The 24,767-nt window shown below is 43.1% G+C and overlaps 1 protein-coding gene across 5 annotated transcripts in view; it reads left to right on the top strand.

Annotated features, from left to right (window-relative positions):
- MOB2 (MOB kinase activator 2) overlaps positions 1 to 24,767 on the top strand; it is a 252,972-nt gene that overhangs the window by 108,421 nt on the left and 119,784 nt on the right. The window contains exon 1 of one of the 5 annotated variants that reach the window (XM_006026885.2): positions 107 to 156. The exons of 3 other annotated variants lie outside the window; for them this stretch is intronic. In XM_006026885.2, coding sequence (XP_006026947.1) covers positions 122 to 156 — 35 coding nt within the window. In that variant the 5' untranslated portion in view covers positions 107 to 121. Of the gene's footprint in view, positions 1 to 106; positions 157 to 8,835; positions 8,883 to 24,767 lie in introns of those variants that run through there. One more of the 5 variants, XM_006026886.1, reaches the window with a different exon arrangement.

Here is a 24,767-nt window from a genome sequence, read left to right as displayed (position 1 = left end):
TTTTTTTTTTTTTTTTCCCCCCTGCGGTTTTGGCCCAACTCGGGGTCCAAGGTATCATTCTTGCTTTTCTTTCATCTGATGGTGGTCCTCTTGGAAATCCCCTGCTATTAATGCTGTTAGAATGGAATTCATCATCTGCTCGTCCTGCCGGGCTTGGTAAGAGGGTTCTTTATATTCACAGACATGTATGGGCTTGTACTGATGCTCCCTATGCAGGCAAAACCTGAGGAAGCAGTTGGGTGAAACCTGGAGGAGGTGGTGGTGGTGGTGGTGGGAGGGGAAGCAACAGGAGGGAATTTCCAATTTTTCTGTCTTCAATTAGCTCTTTTTTCTGGGGGTACATGCAGTTGCTAACCCCTTTTCCACCTGGATGGGCAAGCACTGTTGAGATGGAAGGGACTGTTCACTGAGAGCAAATCTACATATTCAGTAATGTGCTTTAGGAAATGCAAAAATCTAGAACTCTTGGTTCAGAGATGATACCTTTTATTAGACCAAATGAGAAATTGCAACAACAAAACATTTATATGTTTCTGCAAGCTTTTAGGCTCTTGCACCCTTCGTCAGGCTCAGGGAAAGTTCGAGATGGTAAAAATTCCCCACATGTAGAAAATAAACTTCATGTTTGCAGAGAGGAAGCTGAAGCTGGAAATCTGTTCTTCTGTGTCCATGAGTGTCTTTCTGAGGTGCTCTTTGTTGTGCAGATCAAGCAGGATTCCTTCCCTGATGGTGTCAGATGGCAGACCGGCAGGGAGGTGTAGACATCTTTCTTGCTGTTTAGCAATTAAGTTTATAATCCAAACATTTAGGAAACGTGCATTAAATCTAGTACCTCCATTGTGAGGTACTAGAAAAAGGTGCGTTCACTAGGACTGTGTGAAACGGGCCCTATTTGATTTGGATTCGACCCAAATCGGGAACAGCGATTCGATCCTTTGATTCAGATCACTGTCCCTGATTCGATTTGGCCAAATCTGAATCTGAAGATTTGATGCTGATTCAGACACAGCTTTAAAAGGTTGTTTTTTGTTTGTTTGTTGTTAACACACCTTGAGGTAGCAGGCACAGCTCATGATCGCTGTGGTGCTGGGATGGATGGAGCGCCCCACAGGAGCTCTCCAGCGTGGACCGGAAGTGCTTCTGCTGCTGAGCACTCTGGAGAGCCCCCTGTGCTTCTGTGGGATGCTGCATCTGCCTCAGCACCATTGTTTAGAGCCCCTGCTACCTAGAGGCATGTAGAAAAAACAGTTAAAACTGTATCTATGTTCAAATCGCCGAATCTCTCCGAATTGACTTGGAGGGGTCCGAATCAATCCGGGGAGATTAAAGGGTCCTCTGATTCGATTCAGATTCGGAGATTTGGCCACTGAATCGGGCCGAATCTCTGCTGAATTGAATTGGGGACTGAAGCTTCGCACAGTCCCCTGGTTGGGACGGCTTAGTTGAACCATGTACAGTGCTCTTTCCAAATTGGGACTATTTGTGTTGTCTCCATAGCACTAGTGAACAAGAGATGAAAAGCTAGCCATGGTTTTTCATTTGTCACTAGGTCACCAATCAGGTGCTGTAACAACTTGGATAGGAAAACTGCTGACTAGAAATAGCTCTTTTCCTCACTTGCTTAAAGGTGAACACTTGACACTTTTTTTTTTCTGTTCTTTGGCTCCCACCTAAAGAAAACAGTACTGAGCAAGGAGCATGTTTAATGTTAAGAGCCTTGTGAATGTGGAATGTATTGTTTTTCTGTTGATCCTCCTGGGTTATATTTGGCAATGCAAGTCCTGGTGTGTGTGTGGGGGGGGGGGGGGGGGGGCGCGTGTTTTTTTTTTTTCGTGGTGGGGGGGGGGGGGGGGGGGGGGGGGGTGCATATGATTTTTTTTTTCCCCCCCTATTCATGTGCAATGGGCCTATATGTTCCCTGGTGTAAGTCTTGCCTTTTTAGCATATGTTCTCTATACTCTGCTACAAAGCCAGGAAAGTTGAGTGCATTAGCATGAGATTTGTTAACTTGGCAGGCCCTTCTTGACTGTAAGAGGGAAGACATAATTCACATGAGCAAATAGGTAATGGAAACAATCAGAGATGACGAGTTTAAAGTGCTGGGCAAAGTTTATGGCAAATTCAGTTGAGAGCAGAGGCCATCATGTAATTGCATGGCCCAAAAGGATCTTCTAATGCAACACCAATGCTACCAACATCTAACTCTTATATATCTTTTTCAGTAGAGGACCTCAAAGCATTTTCTAAGGGAGGTAAGCAAAAGTTACACCCATTTTACAGATGCAGAAACTGAGGCACAGCAGTCAATTGATTTGGCCATAGTCACCCACCAGGCTGCTGGATGAAGTGGTTCCAGGTGTGTCCTTTTGATCCTCATCAGATCTAAATGAGGAATTGTTCATTCTGTCTGTATGCTGCTATGTTTTCACAGATGCTCTCATTTTGTACACATGATCACTGGACAGCTTTTAAAAAGACATTGTTTAGAATTTCACCGGGTGTTTATGTTCACTTGCTTGCTAGCTATAGTTACAACTGGTCACTGCTGGCTGAGCTGAAATTTGTCAGCACACTGAATGCTACAAGCCAGTTCTTTTGGACGGTTTCATGCAGAGCCCTGCCCTCTGTAATAGAACGTTAGGTTGTGGTTTGGAGATCTCATCTATCAGGAATAGAAATGTAACCAACAGGAAGGGAGTAATATGATGAGGGTGATGGCTGTAGTTCTGGCTTGCACCCTCTTGCGCCTGCATTTATGCAAAATGTGGTTGGTTGTGGGCAAGAAGCTTCACTTCTTCCTCCCACTGGTCTCTGCCAGCATTGATATCCAGCTTCCAGAGACTTGTCTCCTTCATTGATATCCACCCTTTCTCTTCCAGTATCAGATACGTTTTTCCTTTCTGACACTCAAAGCAATAGCAGAACCAGGCAGCTAGAAACCTCTAGATACAGACCTTTTGTAATGCTTAAACTTAAATCAGAGAGTCAACCTATGTATTGCACATGGTGGGCTGTAAATCTGATTAGATGTTGTTACTTGGGTGGTTTTAGAGAGACCACAAATTGATATGTTGGATGGAGGGGAGAGGAGGTTCAGAGGGGGATGGGGGCTGAGAGTAAGGGTGCTAGAAATGCATTTAGAGGGATTGCATAGTTAAATTGCTCAGACCCATACATCAGTGTCGGGTAGATATGGCAAGAATGCCAGGAGCAGACTGATAGGGGTACCCCTGACAGCTACAGAATTCAGTTGTCTGGGAAGAGAGGTTTTCTTAGCACTTCATAGCCAGCCAGATGATGGCTGCTTTATTTAAACCAACTTTGTCATGGAGGAATCAAAATAGCAACCCTGAAACAGAAGCTCCTAAGCTTTCTAAGGAATAGGCACATGCAAGTAGTTAATGGCAATGTAACCCCCTTTTGTATTTACATAGTTTGGTTGGCTGATGATGAGCATTTAGCTGGACTCCCTTTTATTTTCCCTTTTCTCTGAAAGTTTTGTTCCCAGAATAGATTTCAGAAGCAGTTCAGTTGAACAGTTTACTATCCACAGATGAATGTGAAAATCCCATCGCAGTTTATAAGCAGAGGTGGGGGTGATGAAATGAGTTCTGAAGAAAAAACAACAAATAGTGAAAGCTTTCATAAGTGGGTGCCTAGATGCTGAGCTATCTGTAGTCTCAGTTTCCAATTGTTTTTCAATTGTCCGATCTGCTGCTTGATATATTTAGGGTTCATGAAACTGAAGACACATTTTATACTTTTCCTCTCATTGCTGGTCCCCTTGATCCTGGGAAGCACCTCGGTTCTTATTGCAATTCTGTGTCTTAAATTCAAAGGTAGCAGTTGCAGCTCGCTTGGATAAACGGTTTGTGATGGGGATGCACCGATAGAGATTTTTTTGTGCCGGTACCAATAACCGATTTTTAAAGAAGCATATTGGCTGATACTGATCCGATTTCCAGTACGCAACCCAGCAGCTTGAAGAGCAGTGTCTGGCTGGTAAGTCTGTTGTGATGGAAGGGGAAGTGTACCCCCACATTTCTGTGTGGGGCCTGGCAGGGTGAGCTGCTGCTGTGGGCTGGAACCAGGGCTGCACTAGGCTCTTCCTGGCAGGGACTGGGCCAGGCTGCACTCAGAGTGGGTGTTGATGCTTGGAGAGGAGTTTGGGGGGGGCTACAGCAAATTTTGGGGTGGCTGCAGCCTTCCCTCTTCCCCCCCCTGTAGCCCTGCTCCCAGTGCCACCGCCACCTGTCCTGAGTGCAGCCCGGCCCAGCTCTGGCCCCAGCCTGCAGTGGCAGCCTGCCCTGCCCTGTGCAGATCCAGGGACACATGCCCTCCATGCTGTCCCAGGGTCAGCATAGCGGCAGAAGCCACCCCCACCCAAGCCCCTTCCCTTCACAGCTGTGGCTGTGTTCCGTGCCCTGGCCCAGAAAGGCAGTGCCTTCCCCAGCCCTTGCTCCAGCCCCACTTCCACTCCCTCCCTCACTGCAGGAGCCTTGATCTGCACCCCCCCCCACCCAAGCCCCTTCTATTCCCCCTTCCCTTCCACCACAACAGACTTACCAGCTGGATGCAGCTCTCCACTGTGCTCCTGGCTCTGTTGATGCTTCAGCTAAGCCAAATGTGAGATTTGGCATCTGAAAATGGTGCTTAATCTAAAGGTACATATCTATCCTGCCTTCTGCTCCATTCTAACGGCAATGAGCCCTGCCATTTTACCAGAATAGTGTTAGTATAAAACTGCCATAAGGCAGACTGCCACTGCTCTCTAGTTTTCTCTCCTGCAAGAAAGCAATAATAAAAGCTCCTGAACACTGAAGATGGTGGTGGTATTAATAAGGGTGAATAAAGGCAGCGGGCATTTATTATTGCCTCTACTTCCATAAGGTACATTGAGCAAGAGATTGGTGAAATCACTGAGTGCCTTTCATCTCTAGATTACCAGTTGAAATCTGGCCAAGGTTTTTCAGTTTTCCCACTGCCTGCTCTCTTAAATTCTCAGATGCACGTAGGCACTTCAAGATGCTGTTAGTCATCTAGCAGGATGTTTCAGAAGTTTCTAAACAGCATGTAACCTCTGAAAATCTGTCCTCAGTTCTGCCAGATGAGAAATATCTGGTTAATTTAGCTGTAATCGCATGCTTTCCCCTTCCAGAGGCCACAGCATATGCAGTGGAAACCTGCAATCAACCCTTTTTTACATACTCTCTTGTTCCTTTACATCACCTATTTACTTATTCTTTCTCATAATGGATCATGATGCATCTCCTCACGCATTGTAGTCGATATCTGTACCTCCATTTTTTGTTTCCTTTCCCTCATAGTTTCACCTTTTGGTATTCCTATCTGTTCTGTGGTCTTTCCCCTTCTTTTCAAAGTGTCTATCATATATATTTTTTTAAAGCTAATGACCACAGGCTCCACGTCCCCCAATTCCTTCTCCCCTACCCCATCAACTCTCACATAGGACTTGGGAAATCTTTCAGACATCCAGGAAGTAGGTCTGTGCTGCATCCCTAATGATCTTGGGGAGGGATGTTTTGGAGTATGCCTTGTCGCCTGCTCCTGCTCAAAGGCTTCAAACTTGGAAATGGAGGGTGAAACTGTTCTGGGGACCTGCCTGGGCTAAGACCTCTATCTGGCATGCTTGGGAGTAGTTGTAGGGCCACCTCGGAGCAGATTAAATTTGTTAAAGTAGGAGCAGTTGGATGTGTTGTGAATCCTTCCCCAGAACTCTGAGGACATAGTATATAGATCAGTGATTCTTAACTGGAGTGATGTAACACTCTTGGGTGCTCTGAGATCCTTTTTTGGGTGTCATGGGGGAGCATGCAGTATTACCACTTCTAGGTGTGGAAACACATGTGCGTGACTCACAAGATAAAACCAGAAATTTCAAATGGAATACATAGTGTGAAAAGCATTTTGACCTTTTGTGGTCCTTGAGTGCTTTGCTAAACAATTGCTCTGTGTCCTCTCCTGCCCTTGAAAAAATAGTGAAAGCTAAGATCTGGTTTTTCACTCAACTGTGTTGGGTTTCACAGATAGTAGCCTGGTTTAGCCTGCTCAGAAGCCCCAGCTTTTCATAGCTGTAACTGTTTAGGGGGTGGTAAAGCACATCTTCTAGTTGCAGTGAAGTATTTGGTTCCTTCAGCTTCTAATGTGCTCTGCTGACTTGAGTTAGAGCACTTCGTTCTCTTGGACTATAAGTCTGGTTCGTTCCAACTGTGCTTAGTTTCAGATCAGCTGGGGTTAGGTTTATGGTGGGCTGGTTTTAATTTTCTTGGTCTCTGATCCCTTTTCTTCTTGCAAGTTAGATACTGATGAGCAGAACTCTAAATTCTGGGCCAGAGTCAGCTGGCATGAATTGAGCTATGTCATTCATGGGTATGTAGGGTGTGGATTTGCTGGTACAGACTGAAAAGTCACATTTGGTAGAGCTACACCTTCAAATAAACAGTTGAGAAAATAAAGATTAGAAGAAGAAAAACAGGAAGCTCAAGTTAGTTTACCAGGGATGGCACTTGGAGGAGAAGGTGATTAGGAACAATCAGCATGCATTCACCAAGGGCAAGTCATGCCTGACCAACCTGATTGCCTTCTATGATGAGGCGACTGGCTCTGTGGATGCAGGGAAAGAAGCAGACATGATGCACCATGACTTCAGCAAGGCTTTTGATATGGTCTCCCACAAGTTTCTTGCAAGCAAGCTAAGGATGTATGGGGTGGATGAATGGACTGTAAGGTGGACAGAAAACTAGTTGTATTGTTGGGCTCAAAAGGTGGTAATCAATTGCTTGATGTCTTCTTGGCAGCTGGTATCAAGTGGAGTGCTCCAGGTGGGTCAGTCCTGGAGCTGGTTTTGTTCAATGTTTTCATCAGTGACCTGGAAGATGGCATTGAGTACACCCTCAGCAAATTTGAAGATAACCCCAAGCTAGTGGGGAGTGGTAGATACTCTGGAGGGTAGGGCTAGGATTTGGAGAGACCTTGACACATTGAATGATTGGAGCAAAAGAAATCGTGTGAGGTTCAATAAAGATGTGCAAAGTCCTGCATTTAGGACAGAACAAGGTTGAAAATCCCTGCTCTAAAGCATACAGTGGATGTTTTGTAAGAGGTTCTGATAACCTCCTCAATGAGGACATTCCTGTAAATACTTCTGGGAAGGAAGCTTGATATGATGCAGTAATTGGTATTGTTTTTTAATTATTTAAATAAAATATCGCCAGCTGTACATAAAGGGGAGAGACCTGAGAACAGAGTTCCGAAAGCTGAATTACTTGTAGCTACAGGATGCTGCTCCAGTGGGGTGGTTGGGATCAGCAGTCTTCTGTTTTTCTAAAAATGAGGAAGGATGATTGAGTCCAAAAACTTGCTGAGAACTTCTTTTCAACTACTCAGTTTGTCTAATAAAAGATATCACAACTACTCAAAGAACCTTGCATGCAGAGTGTTTTGCTTTCTATAGCTAAAAAAAAGAGATGCCTGTGAGTATTCAATGTTGTGTACATATCCCATTCGAATTTTATTTTTGCAAATGTGCTGTCCATCCCATAGAAGGCAAAAGAGATGGTCTGGAGCATGTTTCGCTTGTGTAATTAATAGAGCAATAGTGTAATGAACCCAGGAAGTGCATTAAGGGCTACACCAAAGTTCATAGGGCAGAATGTACTACTTTTTTTCAATGTCTTTACTCGTTTCTTTAGCTTGTACGTTTACTCCTTGAGGGTCACCCTTCCAAAATACCTTCGTTTTATTAAGGTGTTCAGGTTGTAGCCATATTGGTCTAGAGGAAAACGCAATCAGGACTCGTAGTGGAGAGATTAAAGAAACTTTTTTGTAAAAATCATGTTGGTCTAATAAAAGATATCATCTGTACTGCAAATCCCAATTGCTTTGTTTATTAAGGCAGTTAAAGTCTGCCCCCAAGTTTGAGTTCACTCCAGAGCTTTTGGATATGAAATACATTTCTGCTTTTAAAAAAGAAACGAACTGAAATGATGCTGTGGTGCATAAATTTACCTTTGTATGTTGTCTTCCATTTAGATTATTCATGAGAAGGAAAAAGCACTTTCCCTTTAACCCCCATTGTTCTGTCTGCAGCAGGTAAGGAGATGAAGATCTCCAGTTCAGAATACAGTATTGTATTCTCAGGTCCCTTCCTTTTGAATTGTTCTGACTCCACTTAAGCTCAGAAGTTTTCTTCCAGGGGAAGACTTTTACAAATACTTTGTACAAATTCATTCCTTACATTTAGCTTGCAGGCTAGAGATGAAAATCTTTCCGTTCCAGGAACTATATTGAGATCCAGTACAGAACAGGCTTTTGTCCAACATGCTTGTTGCATAATACAAAGTGTGTGAATGCTTTAACTCTGTAGCATTCAGCCTTAAGTAATTAGCATTAAAATCAGCTTGGATTCTTGTGGAGGGTGTCTCCCAGCTGTGAATAATGAATGTATCAGGTGATGAAGGACTTCTAGATTCACCTTTTTAATCTCTTAATTCTTCTGCATGTGATTAATAACTAGAGTTGAATAGTCACCATGTAAGATCTCGTTTTCCAATTACCCTAGTAATTGTGTGTTTATTTATTTTAACTCCCTGGGCCACTCTGAAAACCAAAACCAAACCATGCTGGCTGTTTCTGATCCCAGCTGAGCAGGGAGGAGATAAATGAACTAACTGACTTCTCTAACTTCAAACTGAGCTTTTTGCCATTAGCAGTCTCACATAGGTGAGAGTTAGCTTCAGCTAGCTTAAAAGGAAGAAACAGTATACTCTCCTGAGTAGCACCTTTGAGTTTGCAGTTGGAGTACTGGGACTTTGTCAGCTTCCCCTATTAGAGATGATCCGTAAACTCTCTCCTATAATAGAGTAAGGTCAACAAATCATGTTTTTGAAAAAGCTGGTTACAGTATGCACACAACAGTATTATAAATTAATGCGTTTAGGCAATTTTTCCCAAGAATTACTCTTTCTTCCTTTCCTCAGCCTACATTCATCTGACTTGCAAGGAGGAGGCATTTAATACTGAACTTAGTTGGCTGCTCCTGCAGAGGCAGAAGCCAATTTTTTCTTCTTGGTAGCTACTCTCTCTCTTCCATTTTGCAGGTGTAGGCAGAGAGTCACCTGAGCTGGCAGGTTGGAGGGGGGGTTGTTCTTTGGTTGTTTTTTTTTTGCTGTTTTGTTGTTGTTGTTGCTTTTCTTAAGCCAAATGATTGGTTTCTTCCAGACAGTGAGGAGGCTACTTTAGGAAGTAGTAAGAGCTGAGATAAAAATGAGGATGTGAGAGCTGGATTTCTTTTGCCCACCCAGCACCATCTGCCCTGTAACAGCCCTACCCTAGGGATGGTATCCTGCAAAACCTGCTCTAAAATCATGTACCTCGACAACCAAGTATGAAGCTGGCACAAGACACAATGCTATGCTATACAGTCAAGGTATTGGGATGGGAAAGAGTGTAATGATATGACTTTATGCTAATATCTTGCATAACAATAGCTTACAATAATTACATGTGAACAATAGCTATACTGCCCAGGAATTAGTGCTGACTTTGAGGTAAACTTAATTTAAATTATTCTACCTATGTAGAATAGCTTGTCTTGAATTTCATTGTTTGTTCCATTATTTGGGTACTTGGCATCACAGTGGTGTTTGATTTTTAAAAATAATTAGTATTGAACTGTACAATGTGAAGCAAACTATTTTTACTCACCAGCAAGCTTATTTCAGAAGGCTGCTACTGAAGTACACAATTTAATTCTACCTTGAAATTGTTCTGGCACAAGCTTCATGTTTCCAACCTGAGTAGTCCTAGGCTTCTGGGATAGGCTCAGAGTGCATGGAAATGGATATGAAGATTTGTGTATGTCTATATTTATGCTCTTATTTCCAGCAGTTTTCCCCAGTAAATCTTGAATGGCCTGCTAGAACCATCTCTCACTGTGGAAAGACTGAATTGGCTTGTTTAGTGGTGATGGTCTGACTAACCTGCATTTCCTGGGTAAAGTTGCTCATTTAAGGCCGTTCCCAAGGTGGTTTGCTTTGCACGTACTTTGATATCCTTTTGTTAGGACTAAACTGTTGATGCACTAAAAATCAGAATGATGGAAATAATGAATGAGGCTTGGCTGGGGAATCATCAGCAACTCATTAATGGCAAGGCGCTGTCTAGTTCTTGCATGTCTTGTTAAACAGCCCCAAACATGTGTAGCTACCTGCTTGACAAATGGTGGAAGAATGTTGGCAAAAGGCTAGCCATGATGAGTGTTCAGAGCTGTTCCTGAGCTGGTAAACATGACAGTGGGAAGACTTAGAGAACTCGTGCAACCAGAGCAACAAACTGTGGCATAATATGCAACTGTTGAACATGAGGAAAAATGTTTAAGTACCAGATATATGAAATATGAACTTTCATTTCTACCCAGGAGAACTTGTACAATCTTTTCTCCTATGCCTGAAGAAAGGTGTTTGTGCCCGAAAGCTGACATGTAAAGTGTTGGGTTTTTTTGCAAAATTCTAGTTGGTCTAATAAAAGATATCACCTCTACCATGTCTCCTGATTCCTTTAAACACCAGGTATATATTTGCAAAGCCCCTACCACAAAGGTAGGCATAACCCCTGCTGTAGGACTACTGTCAGTCTTCCCCAAAAGCCTTGTTTGGCACACAATATTGTTTATTGGTTTTCCTTCAAATTTTGCTGTTGCTTTGCTGCCTTGAAATAGTCAAATAAATAAGACCTTCTAAAGTTCTCTGATGCTTTAGATAGCCTACGCCAAATGCTTACTATTGCTGAAAGTTTGTCATTATCTGGAGCAAATTACACCTTCACCCTGTTAACTCTAGGCCAAGACATCTGGGAGGGTTATAGATATAAAGCTGCTCACTAGAGTTAGTTTTCAGTGGTTCTTAGTTCATAAATGGGTGTTTTCCAGAACAGATCTCATGCAGGTGGTGGCGAGGAGTGGGAAAGGCACTTAACTAACTGATGTCAAGGTGGCTTCTGCTTTGAGAGAAATGGCTAGCCATATAGTGAAGTAGAAGCTCTGGTTGCCCATCACATCTGATATCTACAGGGTGTTGTAAGGAGTAGATTGCATAAAGCATGGCCCTGGAAAGCATAGGCCATTAAAAGGTTTAAAGTAACATCGTTGGAAGACAAAGAGGTTATTGAGGAAAGTTTAGAGAGCAAGATTGAGAGGGCTTAATGCAGTGCAACAGAGCCTTGTCTGTGTGAGACTCGGTTTGCCTGACCAAATTCCAACAGGCTGTTGAGAAGCAGGCCAAAAAAGGCTCTCCGGGACCCTGTTCCCCTCATCTGAAGGCTGCCATCTGGACAGAGGATGGCTAGAGGGTTCCTGGAACATATAGAAAGGAATCTTGAGGGCTGAAAATAAATTCCCTGTATCCAGTGGAGACAGGAAGCGTCTGAGACATGGAAGGGATGAAGGAGGGGAGCTGCTCAGCATTACTGTACTGTAGGTCATCCTAGCTGTAAGGATGAGAGGCAGATTAGGAAAACCACTGTGTTGCACTTAAAGGCGTATAGCTTCCCCTTTCAGGCCTAAATAGACTCCATTTAGTGCTTGTGCGTGCATGGGTTTTTTAATTCACAGAACTGTTTTGCCTACCTTGTCTGGTATAGAAATACTTCTGTGGGGTGGTGTTTTCTTCCTGTATATAAACACTTCCTTTAGCCACCCAAAATAAAAAAAACAGGCTTTTTTTTTTTTTTTTTTTGGAGATTTTGCATTTTCTTTTTAGTTATTGGCAAACCAGAAGTTTGGGATACAAAAAAAAAAGTTTAACTTTAGACACCAAAGTTCCCCACAGATTTAATCTTGCATTGCCTCGCATCCACATTTATTTGTGGTATTATATATCTCCTGACTAACAAAGCAGCAGGCCTGATTTTGTGGAAACATGGCTGTATGCTTTTGTAAGCAACAAAATGTGTGCCCTTTTGTTCTAATAGTCTCTCTCCTGTAGTAAGGCTAATGAAGAATGAGGGTATGCTTTCATTACTGTGCCTAAGTCGACATTTTATCTCTGGAGAGAAGCGTTCTGTCTTCCATGGCTTGCATTGTCTATGGAGCAAAATTCTCACCTAATATCCACCCGTGCCTATGTTTTAATCACTTCTCCTAGCCTCAGTGAAATCTTGTAAGGGGTTTTTCTGAATTTCTGCACACACCAATCCAAGTACTTTTTTTGGAAGGAGAAAGTCAAAATACTGGCATATGTTTTGGTTGCAGGTCTTGGGGTGGTTCCTGGGCAGCATAACATTGAAAGGAGTATAGTGTACTTGCCTGAAGATCTTCACAGTGTGGTGCATTGTTCTTTGCTGCTAGCTATCATTTCAGCAGAGTAACATCAGTCTCATCTGTGTCAGTGTCCTGTGATCAAAAGGACAGATTTGATCTGCTCTGATTAGTCATGGACACGCAATTGCTGACGTTATGATTGCGGGTCTGAAACAGCAAACTTTAAAAAGCAGTCTGAATGGGAAATTGCAGACCAAGAAATTGTCCACAGACTGAATTGTATTTAGTATGGTTTAAAGAGGGACCATGGATTCTTCTCTTATTACTTGATTCTAGCTTTTGTGACCCCTTTTTTCCTATGAGTTCTTTGCTTATTGTTTGTCCCAGCATTGTTCCACTACCCCTTTCCCATGAACAATGCCCTTTTGCAGGGGGTGCACCACCATGCTCAGGGGGTGCACGTGCAACCACGTGCACCCCCTATGCTTTGCCCCTGCCCCTCCTATTCCCTCTCTCCCTCCTCTTTTCTCACCTTTTTGTATTCAAATCACTTATTCCACTTTATATACTACTCTACCTTATCCTTTCACAGCATCTGATGAAGTAAAGTTGAGTTGAAAAAGGCCTCTGCTATATAGATATATATCTAACTGAGTCTATAAGGTGCACTTCTACCCTGCCTCCAGCTTTTACTGGGTCAAGCTCATTTAGGAAGGTTAGACTGTAAAGCAAATACAGCTTGGTTTGCTTCAACTCTTTGAATCTGAACTTTGGGTAATGCCTTCATTTTGAAACTGCCTCTTTTAATTTCCTAGTGTCCTGTCAAGAGAAGATCTTGGACTATGTATACTGTGGGACTGCTGTAGACATTTCATTGAACTTTGCAGCGGGGTGCAGTGGTCTACAGCAGGTGTGGGATCCAGTGTACAGCAACCTTTCAGATGGGAAGTGGGAGCAGAGGGCGTCTTGGATGCAGAACTGAGGACTTGTTTTCTCCTATCCAGGCACTCCTCAGACTTACGACACAATTGGTTCCTGAAAACCGTGTCTTAAGTCAAAATGTTGTAACTCAGAACCAATTTTCTCATAAGAAACAATGTTATAAATGGGGGATTGGTTCCTGAACCAAGGCCCAATATCCTATTTTCACCAAAAATACCCCAGAATGTTTTATTTGATCAATTATAGATGAGTAATATAGCTATATTAATGTATTTCTATTGTAAATAGCAATCATTGATTTGGAAAGACTTCCTAGAGGTGACTTTGCTGGACTTTTTGAAAGGCTCTTGGCTGGAGTCTTCTCAGGAGTCTTGGTTGCAGGTTTTTCTGGAGTCTTGTCGTCTTTGTTAAAGAAAGTGTCCAAGGAAGTTTGGACAGATGTTCTCCAGGGAGATGAGCAATGAGGCGAACTTGTTCGCTGGCGTGGTGTTGCATCGGATCAAGCGTTGTAAAGTCGAAACTAACGTTATAAAGTTGAAACAGCGTGTCAGTTTATAAATGTTGTTAAGTGCAAAACATTGTAACTTGAAACATTGTGAGTCAAGGACTGTCTGTACAATGTACTTAACCAGAAGGATGCTTTTTAAGGGTACTTGAGAAGGCAGCTTTGGCACTGACATCACTGTAGTTGGGGAAGTTTTGTTGATACCTGGTCTGGGAAGAAGGGCATAATTATAGGACAGACAGTGGAGGTACAGAAACCTGTCTAGATAGTTCCAGTAACTGCTGCTACCTTAATTCTTTCTTTTGTTGCACATTTTAGGCCGGTATCTCTCAGTTTACTAAAACACCTTGTATAATTCCCAGGTGGTATTATGAAACTAAAATCCCACGTATTGACAGTATTCCCCATATGCTTGTAACTTGCTAATCATGCACTGATGCAAAATGAAGTTTGAAAACCCTCTGAGAACTGAAAACTTGTCTTGTAACATTAGAAAAAAACAGCCTGTTATGCACTATGCACTTTACAGTAAATACTGTCCTTTCATGTGTGCCAGAATGACTTGCCTGATACTGCTGAAAGGTTTATCTTCTTTGTTTTCTTGTTTTAGTTACTTGATGTAATAGTTACAGACATTTCATCAGGAAAGGCCATCAATATTTCAGTGGCTCTGCACTGTAATTAAAAAAAGTTGCAGGTTAATTTTGCTTATATGCAACCTGCTCTATGACTAGGGTGACTTTTGCGAGTGCATGGCTGGGCTGTATTGCGAAGCAAAGTACTATTGTGTGCGTGTCCAAAATGCAGCATCATTTTCTTTAATTAGACAAAGGCTGCTTACAGACATGGAAAAATAAAGCACTTTAGTGGAAGATGAAGTGAATTGGTTTGACCCGGCTCCATAGATCACGTGCTTCAGCAGGGCTTTTTGGCACTTTTATCTCATGGCGGATTGCAGCTATGAGAGAAAAGCACCAGAAAGCTCTGTTGAAGTGCCCAATATATATAAATGCTGGGCGAACCAAGTCCAACTACCACAGTGACTCTGGGTGTGCGCTGGGCTTGGTGAGAGGACATGCTGAGCTTGCAAAGTGCCATTTTTTTTCCTGTCTGTAAGCAGCCAAAACTGTAATGAATAATATGCACTGTCTAGTTCATTGTTTTCATTTTCCTGTTTTGCCGTACACATCGTGGATTTTTATAGAATAACTTTGAACCATTTTACAATCATAATTAAGCAGAAGTTGGTTTGGGTACACAGCTGTGTGTGAAAGGGAGTTTCTTCATGCACTGCTCATTACTATATTTTTTTTTTCTGAGTCTCAGTAAGCTGGATGGAAGGAAGCAGCTTGCCAGTCTTAGGAGGAAAAAATATATTTTCTTCATTTGCTTTCAACTTTGGAAGTTGTCTGATCTTGGATTGCAGTGTTACGCCTTTATACTACCATCAGTGTTCTGACGATATGGATCTGGCAAATATCTCATCTTTTCTTCGACTATCAGAAGAGAAGGTAGCAACATTGGAAACAAGTTCTCACGTCTTCCCTTCCCAAGCATGTAGAGCTTGTGAAATATTGTGCAATGCTTACAAGTGAAATGTGAAATCATATATTGTATGAGGTATGTCTAAAAAGATGTTTCTAGTGTAGGCTGTTGCTGTTTTGTCTGACCCTTTGTGTGAGCCAACTGTTTCCTGTGATGGATTCTCTGTGATAGTGAAGTTTGCTGGGCAGTGTCCACAGATAAAGGAAATGAGGCATTACTTTGGCACAGTCACAAAGCATATCTGGTGGGGAGAGGAAGAAGAGGAAGGGGTGACCTTGAAACTGAACACCCTAATATACCTTAAAACACTATAGTGCAATTGCCAAGTGATAAGTTACATTTTATGTAGGAGATGCAAGTTCATGCAAACTGTCCTCAAAGTACTGATTGTTAGAATATCACATTCTGGAGGCATTAGTACAATAAAGCCCCATCCATAAAATAAGGAGTCAAGGAGGTTAAAAGTTATTTGCTTTACCAGTATCTTTGCTTAGGACTGGAACTTGTGGTTCCTAGCTCTGTGCTCAAGCTGGGTGCATCTACACGTGCGTTTTACTGCAGAGTAGACTAATAAGCTCTGTGGTAAAGCATCACTGTCTACACATGCACCAATATTAGGGCACAGTAAATTAATTAACTCCACCATAAGATAGTAGTGTCAGTGGTCCCTACAACTTTCATTGTATTATTACCATATAACTGCATGAGAAGATGAGGGGGAAACTATATACAAACTGAAATGGCAGCACCTAGCAGTAAAGCTCTAATTGTATTTACAGAGAGCCAGAACTTCCACTTTGGTTTTCAGTGTTCAAATATGTACCTTGAATGTTTAAATCATCATCACACCTTTCAAAAGAAAGTTTCTGGTTTCTTTTTAGACTCATAAGTTAGTGCATCTTTACTGGATATGCTGTTACCATTTAATAGGCCTTAGTAGCTTGCTTTGCTTTTAGTTAGTCATACTGGCTTCTTTTAAAGGTGGTTTATAACCCAGTATTGTATTAGAGTGACTGGAATGTAGGGAAGTTCAGTGATTTATCAGCATAACACTGTTCTTAATTGAACTGGTTGAAAAAAGGAAAAACGTTTTAGGAATGGCTTGATTTTTTTTTTTTTTTTTTTTTTTTTTTTTTCAACTGAGAAATGGGATTGTAGGTATCTGAATGCTACACAGTAGAGATGGCGTTTTGTCAGTAACACCAGGTTAAATTCTTGGCAGTCTGAATGTAAACAGCTATTCTGGGAATGCAGCAGCTGCTTATCTGTTCACATAAATATCAGGATGTGCCTTTAGCTGTTCTCATGGGGAAATTAATGTATATTTAGTCAAGATCAAGGTAGAGGTGGGTGTGGATGTAGAGATGGAGCATTCACATGTGCTCAGACATGTGGCTGCCAGATTATTAAAATCTCCAAAGATGGCAGCTGCACTGCACATTTTCCAACCTGGAATTGGAGACTGAGGGCTTGCAATTGCTCTTCCCAGCAGTTGGGGGACCATTGTAGTGCCAGATATAGAAATGGAGAGCCACAGGGTGGTCTCTCTTGTTCTCTCAGTACTCCTTTTAATATCAAGCAAGCAGCAAGGAAAAGGGAAAGCAGGTAGAGTAGAATGCCAAAGGGTGAAAGAAAAAAAGGCAAGGGAGAAACAGCCCGCTTCCATCCCCCAGGGTCAGAGTGTGATGATGGTCCGGGCAGGGAATTGGTTGGGGAGTTCCAGATGGAGCCAGGTTGGGAGGTGGTTGGAAAGCTGGATGGAGAGTAAGGGAGAAGAAAAAGGCTTAGGCCACAGAGGTAAAGGGATCTCCAACAGGTATAGCACTTCTTTCTCCTAGCGCTTGGGTTTGAACCCAGGAGTCTATTGTCTCTACATCCCTCTGCTGTCACAAATAGCTGAAATACTGGCAAAGTGTCATTCCTTTCCAGATTTGGGCCCAGATGAAAAGTAATAGTAATTGGTAACAGTAATAAACTTGATTAGCTCAAGTAGCAGCAGTATTGGGCAGTGGCTTTGAGTCTGTAGGTGAACATTTAGGAGGTCATTTTTGTCTTTTCCTTTTATATACCTTTTTCTTATTTAGAAAAACAAAACACTTTTACAAATGATTGGGGTGCAAAAATAGTACCCCAAATTTAAAAAAATGGCCAATTATGCATGCACACAAGCAGGTTAACCAAGGGTGCAAAGGCAGCCTCAGTTTTACATTTCATATCTGGAATGCTTGATATTTTGTAAACATTTTTAGATATATTGAATAACTAAAAATCTAGGATTTTGTTCAAAAAATTATTTTTTATGCTTCCATTGTCTCTTGGTGTACAGGAGGTGCTCTTCAGACAGCCTTAATAGTGCTTGCCTTACCAGACAGATGTAGAACATGTTGTGCTGCGTGCCTGTAACTTGTACTTTATAACATCTGACAGATGGTTGTATTTGTCCAAAATTTGGAAGAGGGTTCACCTGGGGTTCTCTGACTTCTTCCTACAAGCTGTAGTTCTGTGTCTACAAACTCCTACCGTAGGGGGATGTTGAGAGAAACTCTGGCTTGTTTGTCAGCTCTTTGGGTGTGAGGTCAAACCAGACTTCTCTGTTTTTGTGTTTTGCTATGTTCAGTTTTCCAGATAACAAGATTGAGGCTTAATCTCAATATACTTAAACTTGTGCATGTATGGCAGGGATGGCTAACCTGTGCCATGGGTCCCACTGGTGATATGGACAACATCTGTGTGTGATGGGGCAGATTGGGAAGAGGGCAGGCAGCATAGCAGGAGAAGGGGAAGGAAGCAGGAAGCCAAGCAGCAAATTGGTAGGGAACACCACAGGGCAAGGAGCAGAAAGCGGAGTGGCAGATTAGGTGAGGGAAAGGCATTAGAGTAGCACTTGGGGAGGGTGCTGGGCTAATTTGCAGCACATCTGCCAAAAATGTTGACCCTTGCTGATATACGGGATGGATTTCTCAATGCTTCAGGTTGTTACTTATATAATTAATGGTTCTACACACTTGTGTGGAGACAAACTGCTAGACAGCAATGCAGTCTTAGCTATCGGATTGAATGGCCTAGTGCCAGCAACTTGAGTTAAATTTTAGCTTTTACCACTGGCTTTCTTATATGATACAAAACACTTGAAGTCTCAGTTCAAATATTAGACTTAGTTTGTGGAAATGTATATACGTTATTTGTCAATGCTGAACTGGCAGTATTTCCGCTTGCGTCTTATTTCTGTATAGGTTTTTGCACTGCAGACATCACTAGTTCTTTGCCCTTTGGGAATGCAGAAAGCAAAGGGATATGAAACAAGTAAAAGAAAAAGGATAGTTACTCCAGCACAGGTGATCAAAAGCAAATTTCCCTTGATCCTCCTTGTCTAGTTCACAGGTTGACCAACCCTGGCATGTGTATGGGCAGCCTCTGTATGTGGCATGCAGCAGATCAGGGAGGCGACAGGCAGTAGCAGAAAGCTGAGCAGGAGGTAGTCAGTTGGGGAACAGAATAGGGAGCAGAAAGCAGAGCAGCAGATTGGACAGAGAAAGGGGATCAGTGGCACTCTGGGAATATGCAGAGCTAAATTTTCCCCCACTGGTCTGGTAGGTTGTTTGCTAATACAAGGTCAACAAGGACAAGCTAATATCCTTTCCTCTAAGAGTAGCTTTAGCTCCTTTTCTAGCCTGGGAATGCCATAACCACTGGGGCACAGAAGGCAGGGTAGGGTGACACCTTTTATAAGTTGACTCATTTGCAGAGTTGGGCTCAGTTCTTACATGTACTTATCAGCTGCTCTGTAGCCCTGTTTCAAGAGGAATATTGAAGAGTGTTTTTTTTTTCCATCCACCAGGCCTACTTTTGAACAGAATGATAGGGTGCTGTAGGGACATGGGACATCTGGGTTTAAATTCCCTCAGTGAGGAGGGCCTATGACCCAGATCACCCACTTCCTGAGGAAATACCCTAACCACTAGGTTACTGGGCAAAAGATCAACCCCATCACTGGTCATATGTCTGTCTCACAAGCAGAACTAGGTCTAGTGGATCACAAGTGAATGGAGTGCTTTATGTGCCTCAGTTAGGCTGCAGATAAGCTCTGGATAAGGGTGAGTTCAGATGCAACTCTGTGCTTGGTATTTCCTATTGACTACTTTCAGACACCTTCAGGCTTTCTGAATCACTTGGAAGTGTCTGCTTTTTCCCCTTTGGTGTCTACATTTTCTACATAGTCTAAACGAATGGTGTCAAAAATACTGCCGGGGGGCTAGATATGGCTCGCACTCCTGCTCCATCCAGTCCAGTGGGCTACAAGAAGTGAGAGGCATGGGGGTTGCACCCCTGGTATAAACCTAATTGGATTCTCTCTCTCCAGAGTGGTGGCACCCTAGGTTTCAGGACAACTTAAAAAATCAAATGGGATCTGCTCCAATCTTTCAGCTAGTCTGTCTTTATTTAGATCTGCAGCAGGGGTGTGTGCAATGAGCTGTATTTGATTTGGATTTGGCTCGAATCGGGGACAGTGATTTGATTAGTTGATTTGGATCACTGTCCTGATTCAATTCGATTGAATCTGAAGATTTGATACAGATTCAAAGAATCAGCAATTCGGCCATGGACATGGCTTTAAATATTTTTTCTACATACCTTGAGGTACTAGGTGTGGCTCGTGAATGCTCTGATGGTGGTGTGGGGGGGGTATGAAGGGGCTACAGCAAAATTTGGGGTGGCTGCAGCTGGCCCTCCTCCCAGCGCCACCACCGGCCCTGAGCTTAGCTCTGGCCCAAACCCCATCCCCTCCATGCGCCAGGAAGAGCCTGGTGCAGCCCCAGCCCACAGCTGCAGTCTCCCACAGCCCGTGCAGATCTGATAGAACTGATCGTTTTGGGATTTGCACTCAAGTGGTGGAGGGGAGGAATTCATGTGATCCATTCTGAGCTTGTCAGACAAGGTGGCAAGAAAAAATCTACTGTTGAGAGAGACTGGGGTTCATTGGGCTACCAGAAGTGGAGGTCATGGTGTCTCATGGAATCAGGGCACTTAGGTCTTGGTGGACATGGTAATGACTACTGAAAGAAAGAAATGAAAGGTTGGGAGGCTGGAGATCTCAGAGCTGGCTGAATTAAAAAAAAAATGCACTTGGTTAGCTGCAGGATAGATGAGATGTGGCTGAACCGAAGATGTTGGAGCCTTTCAAAGAGCTTGCAGCATACAAGCCTTTCTGAGACTAGACAGGATTTCATACAGTCCCGATATATCATGTGAAGCTTTGTGATGTCACCTGGTATTATAACACTGCGATTTCATGTTTTGAGTTTAATTAAATTGGTTGTTTTGAGCTGTTGCCACAGACTGTGCAGTGAAGAAGCAAACTATCTTTGGCCTTAGGTTAAAAAGAAGGTCTGAGTTGTTGCCATAAGTTGCTGCTGACATTTGGACTGTGTTTAGGCCAAGGCATAGAAAAGCTAGAGATGGCCAAGAAGGAAACCACAGCTGTCCAGAGCTGAAAGAGACCCTGGTGAGAGCAAGCATCCAAGTAAGAGACCTTTTTTGCTTTGTTTTTAAGGGAAGGCTAAGTTCACAAAGCTAGCAATAACTGTTTTAGGATCTATGAATCAATCTGGCCCAATAACTGTCTTGTTGCCTCATGTTTGCCTATTGCTTTGAGAAGGTAGGTTTATCACCTGAGCTGCTCTTCCGCTCAGATTATTGCATGCATGCCAAAAATATAAGAGGATAATTCTTGAGGGATTTTGAAGGCAATTTAGCAGCTGCTGAATCAAGGACTATAGTGCTTTCTTTTCACTGTTGTAATTGTGTTATCCATCAAAAGGAGGTAAAAAAAAAACAACAACAAAAAACCTCAACAACACAGGAAAGATTACTAAAAATGAATCAGAAGCATTTATATTCTAAAATTGCAACTGTGACCAACAGCTTTAGTCTTGCTTTTACCTACTATTTTTAAAACGGTCAACTGTAGTATTGGTGTATTACACTAATCTCAATCTTATCATAAACAATCCTTTTTCACTTGCAGAACAGCATATCAGATGCGGTTGCATGAGATGCATCTCCCAGTTTTGATGGCACACACACACACACACACACACACACACACACACACACACACACACACACACACACACCTCTGAAAGTTTGACAGTGCAGAGGGAGAGAGATATTATGTGTGATGACATGAGCAGTAGCCTGAATCCCCCAACTCAACAACACTAGCCTTTTTATGTAACTAGCATTAATAACAGACTCCTAGCTGAATAGGGTTTGGTTCCTATTATTTATATGTTCACAAGCACCCAAAAGTTTCCAGTGCAAGAAGAGGTCTTTGCAGACATACGCTAAACATAATCCAGAGTCACCCAGCCTTTGAAGAAACAATGCTTCACCCCCCCAAAATTTCTGCCTCTCACATAGTCTACATTTTTCCAAGCTGCTGAACAAACATTAATTAGTCAGTCTTTGACTATAGGAATTACCCACCTACATTTTACAGATAGGGAAATTGAGGCAGGAAATAGCTGTGGGTCAGTGGAATAGGCACAAGAATAGGAGCTTAAGATTCTGTTCTATCGCTGCTGTGTAACCTTTGAGCTGCTCTGACCTCAGCCCGTCAGTCAAGAAGGTGTACGCTTAGTTCCTGTTTAGCTAAGTTATGATAACCAGTGTGAAGTCGATTTCGAGACGGCTTGTCATTTTAGTGAGCTGGCAGACTGAGGTATAACCTCCCTGACATAGGTCCAGACAAACTACCAGCTAACACGCTAAAACCACCAACTATCTTGTCTTCATTGGAATTGTACATTACATTGATTGCCAAGGTTTAGCTCATGAGCTAAAATACCTCTCTGCCTCCTGAAGATGCCTCTGGTTCCCCAACTATAAAATGGACAAGTATAATTGTACATATCTTTTCAAAACGCTTTGCAATTGCATAAGTTTTAAGGTTTTACTAGTACCAGATGTTCATACTATTCATTAACAGCACTTTGTTTAAAGCTACATAAGCAAGTAAACGCTAGTAAGTTTCAGAACTTGTCAGTACCCAACCCAAGCCAAACCACCTTGGCTTAAGATGCTGTCTCTGGCTGTGTCCAGACGAGTGTGGCCGTGCGGTATGTGGTGCTGCATACCCATCTGTTGCTCCACACACTGCACATTCAGGCATTTCCCACACTGCTACCTTGCAGTGCTGGGTTTTTTTTTACCCCGGAAGATCCTGGGGTCCAAAAAAGCAGGGCGGCACATGTATCTGCAGCATGAGCAGCCCAAAACGGGAGCCTGGCCTGCTGGAGCCACACTCCAGCTGCCAGCCAGGCTCCTACCTGCAGGAGCATCATGGCTGCAGCTTCCCTGGTCCCCAGGAAAGGCTGCTGGGGCCAGCACAGTTGCTGGCTTCAGCCTCCCCTACCCCACCTGGGGTAACTTGTTACGTGCCAGAGGGCATATGGCATGGGTGCTCCCCAGGGACAAGTAGCAACAGCACAAGGTGTGCTGCTGCTTCTTGTCCCTGGGGAGCAAAGTACCTATATTGGTCTGGACTTGGGCCCCTGAGGGTAGCTTGGATTTCAGTTAACTCGAATTTAGCCCTGGGGCGGCGGGGTGGGGGGCGGAGGCGGATGAGGAGGATCTTTGATACTTCACAGGTACTGAAAGTGGGCTGTAGGATCCCAGAATAAAGAGGCTTCATTCCTCTGCTTTTAGCTTGATGGTAACAAAGGATAACTTAGTTTGTGACAAGGTTCCTTGGGTGAATCTGATATCTTTTATTAGACCAACCAAATAGTTGGAGAATAATTATTAAGCAAACTTTCGGGTTGAAAAACCCTTCGTTAGGCTAAGGAAGTTTCAGCAGTTGGTGTGTGCTCTTCCTGGATGGAATGAAAAGTGTTTAATTGACGAAGGGCTTTTGAACCCAAAAGCTTGCTTAATAACTATTTTCCAACTATTTGGGTTGGTCTAATAAAAGATATCAGATTCACCAAAGGAACCTTGTCTGCCTATGTCCTTAGACCAACACAGCTACAACCTACATCCCTGCAACTTAGTTTGTGAAGTATCCAAGATAACATCCCTGCCCCCCCCCCTCTCCCTTGAGGACTGCAGGGAGGGGATGCAATTCAAATTAATTGCAGTTTTAAGCTGAGGGCCTTGTTACATGTTACACTGAGTTGCACAAATGTTGATGGGTGCTACTGCTAGCTCTAATTTGGAGCAGTCACATGTTCAGACCAGCAGGGGCCTGGAGAACTGAAAGGTAAGAATTCCCCCTTCCTATTCCAGGCTGCTCCCCTTCCCCCAACCCCCTTGTGGTTGCCTGTGACATCTGTCCCAGGGGAGCAGGCAGAGAAGGGTTAGCCTGCCTGGTCACTGCTGCTGCTCTTGTTTAGGTTGAGTCTGCCCAGAGAGGGGCAGTGGCCAGGCAGGCAGGTTAATCCTTCGCTGCCTGCTTTCCCTAGGAGAGACAGCATGACAGGCACATGAAACAAGGGGTTGGGGGGCAGTGAGCAGGGATCTGGGGTGCTAAGGAGGGGGTCAATGGGCCTAATCCAGGCCAGTGGGGCAGAGGGGTTAGTGGGGTGTTTACACTAAGGTGTAGCCTAGAGTGGCTGCATGTTAATGTAACACAAATTGAATAACACGGATCAAAAATAATCCTTCCATGGAGCGGTGTAACTTTGAGCTGCCTAGTGAGTGCTTAAAACTAGTTTCAGGTGTTAATGTGCAGACAGTTCAGGTGTTAAGAGCTATGGGAGCTTCCCAGAATTACTGTGTAACAAGGCCCTAAGCATGTAAATGAGTGACTATCTGATGCAAGTTAAATCCCAGGACTGGAATAAACCTGACATCTGTTTGTATCCAAAGGAACTCTGGTTGGATTATAAGGGGAGAGTGTATCTTTAGAGGAGAGGTAGCTGTAGTTGGAGAGCTATTTGGGGTGGAAAAAAGGAGACTTGCAAAGACCTGTGTTGTGGTATCTGAGAGGTAAGTTGCAGTCACAGGGCAGTAGAACTTGAGCTAAGAAAAATATATTTGTAAACTGTCCTGATCACAGCTCTACTCAACACAGCTCACAAAGACACTCTCATGGACCCAGAGGGACAGCCTTCCGTCTTCAGCTCCCTCTGTGCAAAAACAAAGTTTATGTCCTACCTATAGGGACTTTTTACCATCTTGTACCATCTACACTTTTCCCAGAGCCTGACAAAAGGCCTTTGATCCTGAAAGCTTGCAGAAAAGGACAGTTTTCTTGCCATTTTCCAGTTTGTCTAATAAGGTATCATTTTGGAACCAAGAGTTCTAGTTTTTTGTATGTCTTTTTGTAAACTGTAAAAATTCTTCTAAAAATGTCTACTGTTTTAATTAATGTTTCCTGTTAAGAAGGTTGATTGATCATTCTGTACTTAGCTGGTCATAGAAGAACCATAGGTGTTGACCCCAGTAGGACCTGTTGAGCCAGAATAGTTATAAGTGTGGGGGAGTCCTGTCTAAGGT

Source organism: Alligator sinensis, unplaced genomic scaffold, assembly GCF_000455745.1.
Source record: "Alligator sinensis unplaced genomic scaffold, ASM45574v1 scaffold5_1, whole genome shotgun sequence".
In the NCBI taxonomy this organism is placed as follows: domain Eukaryota; kingdom Metazoa; phylum Chordata; order Crocodylia; family Alligatoridae; genus Alligator; species Alligator sinensis.
The sequence above is the reverse complement of the archived record's forward strand: the minus strand, read 5'-3'. Positions and strand labels throughout refer to the sequence as shown.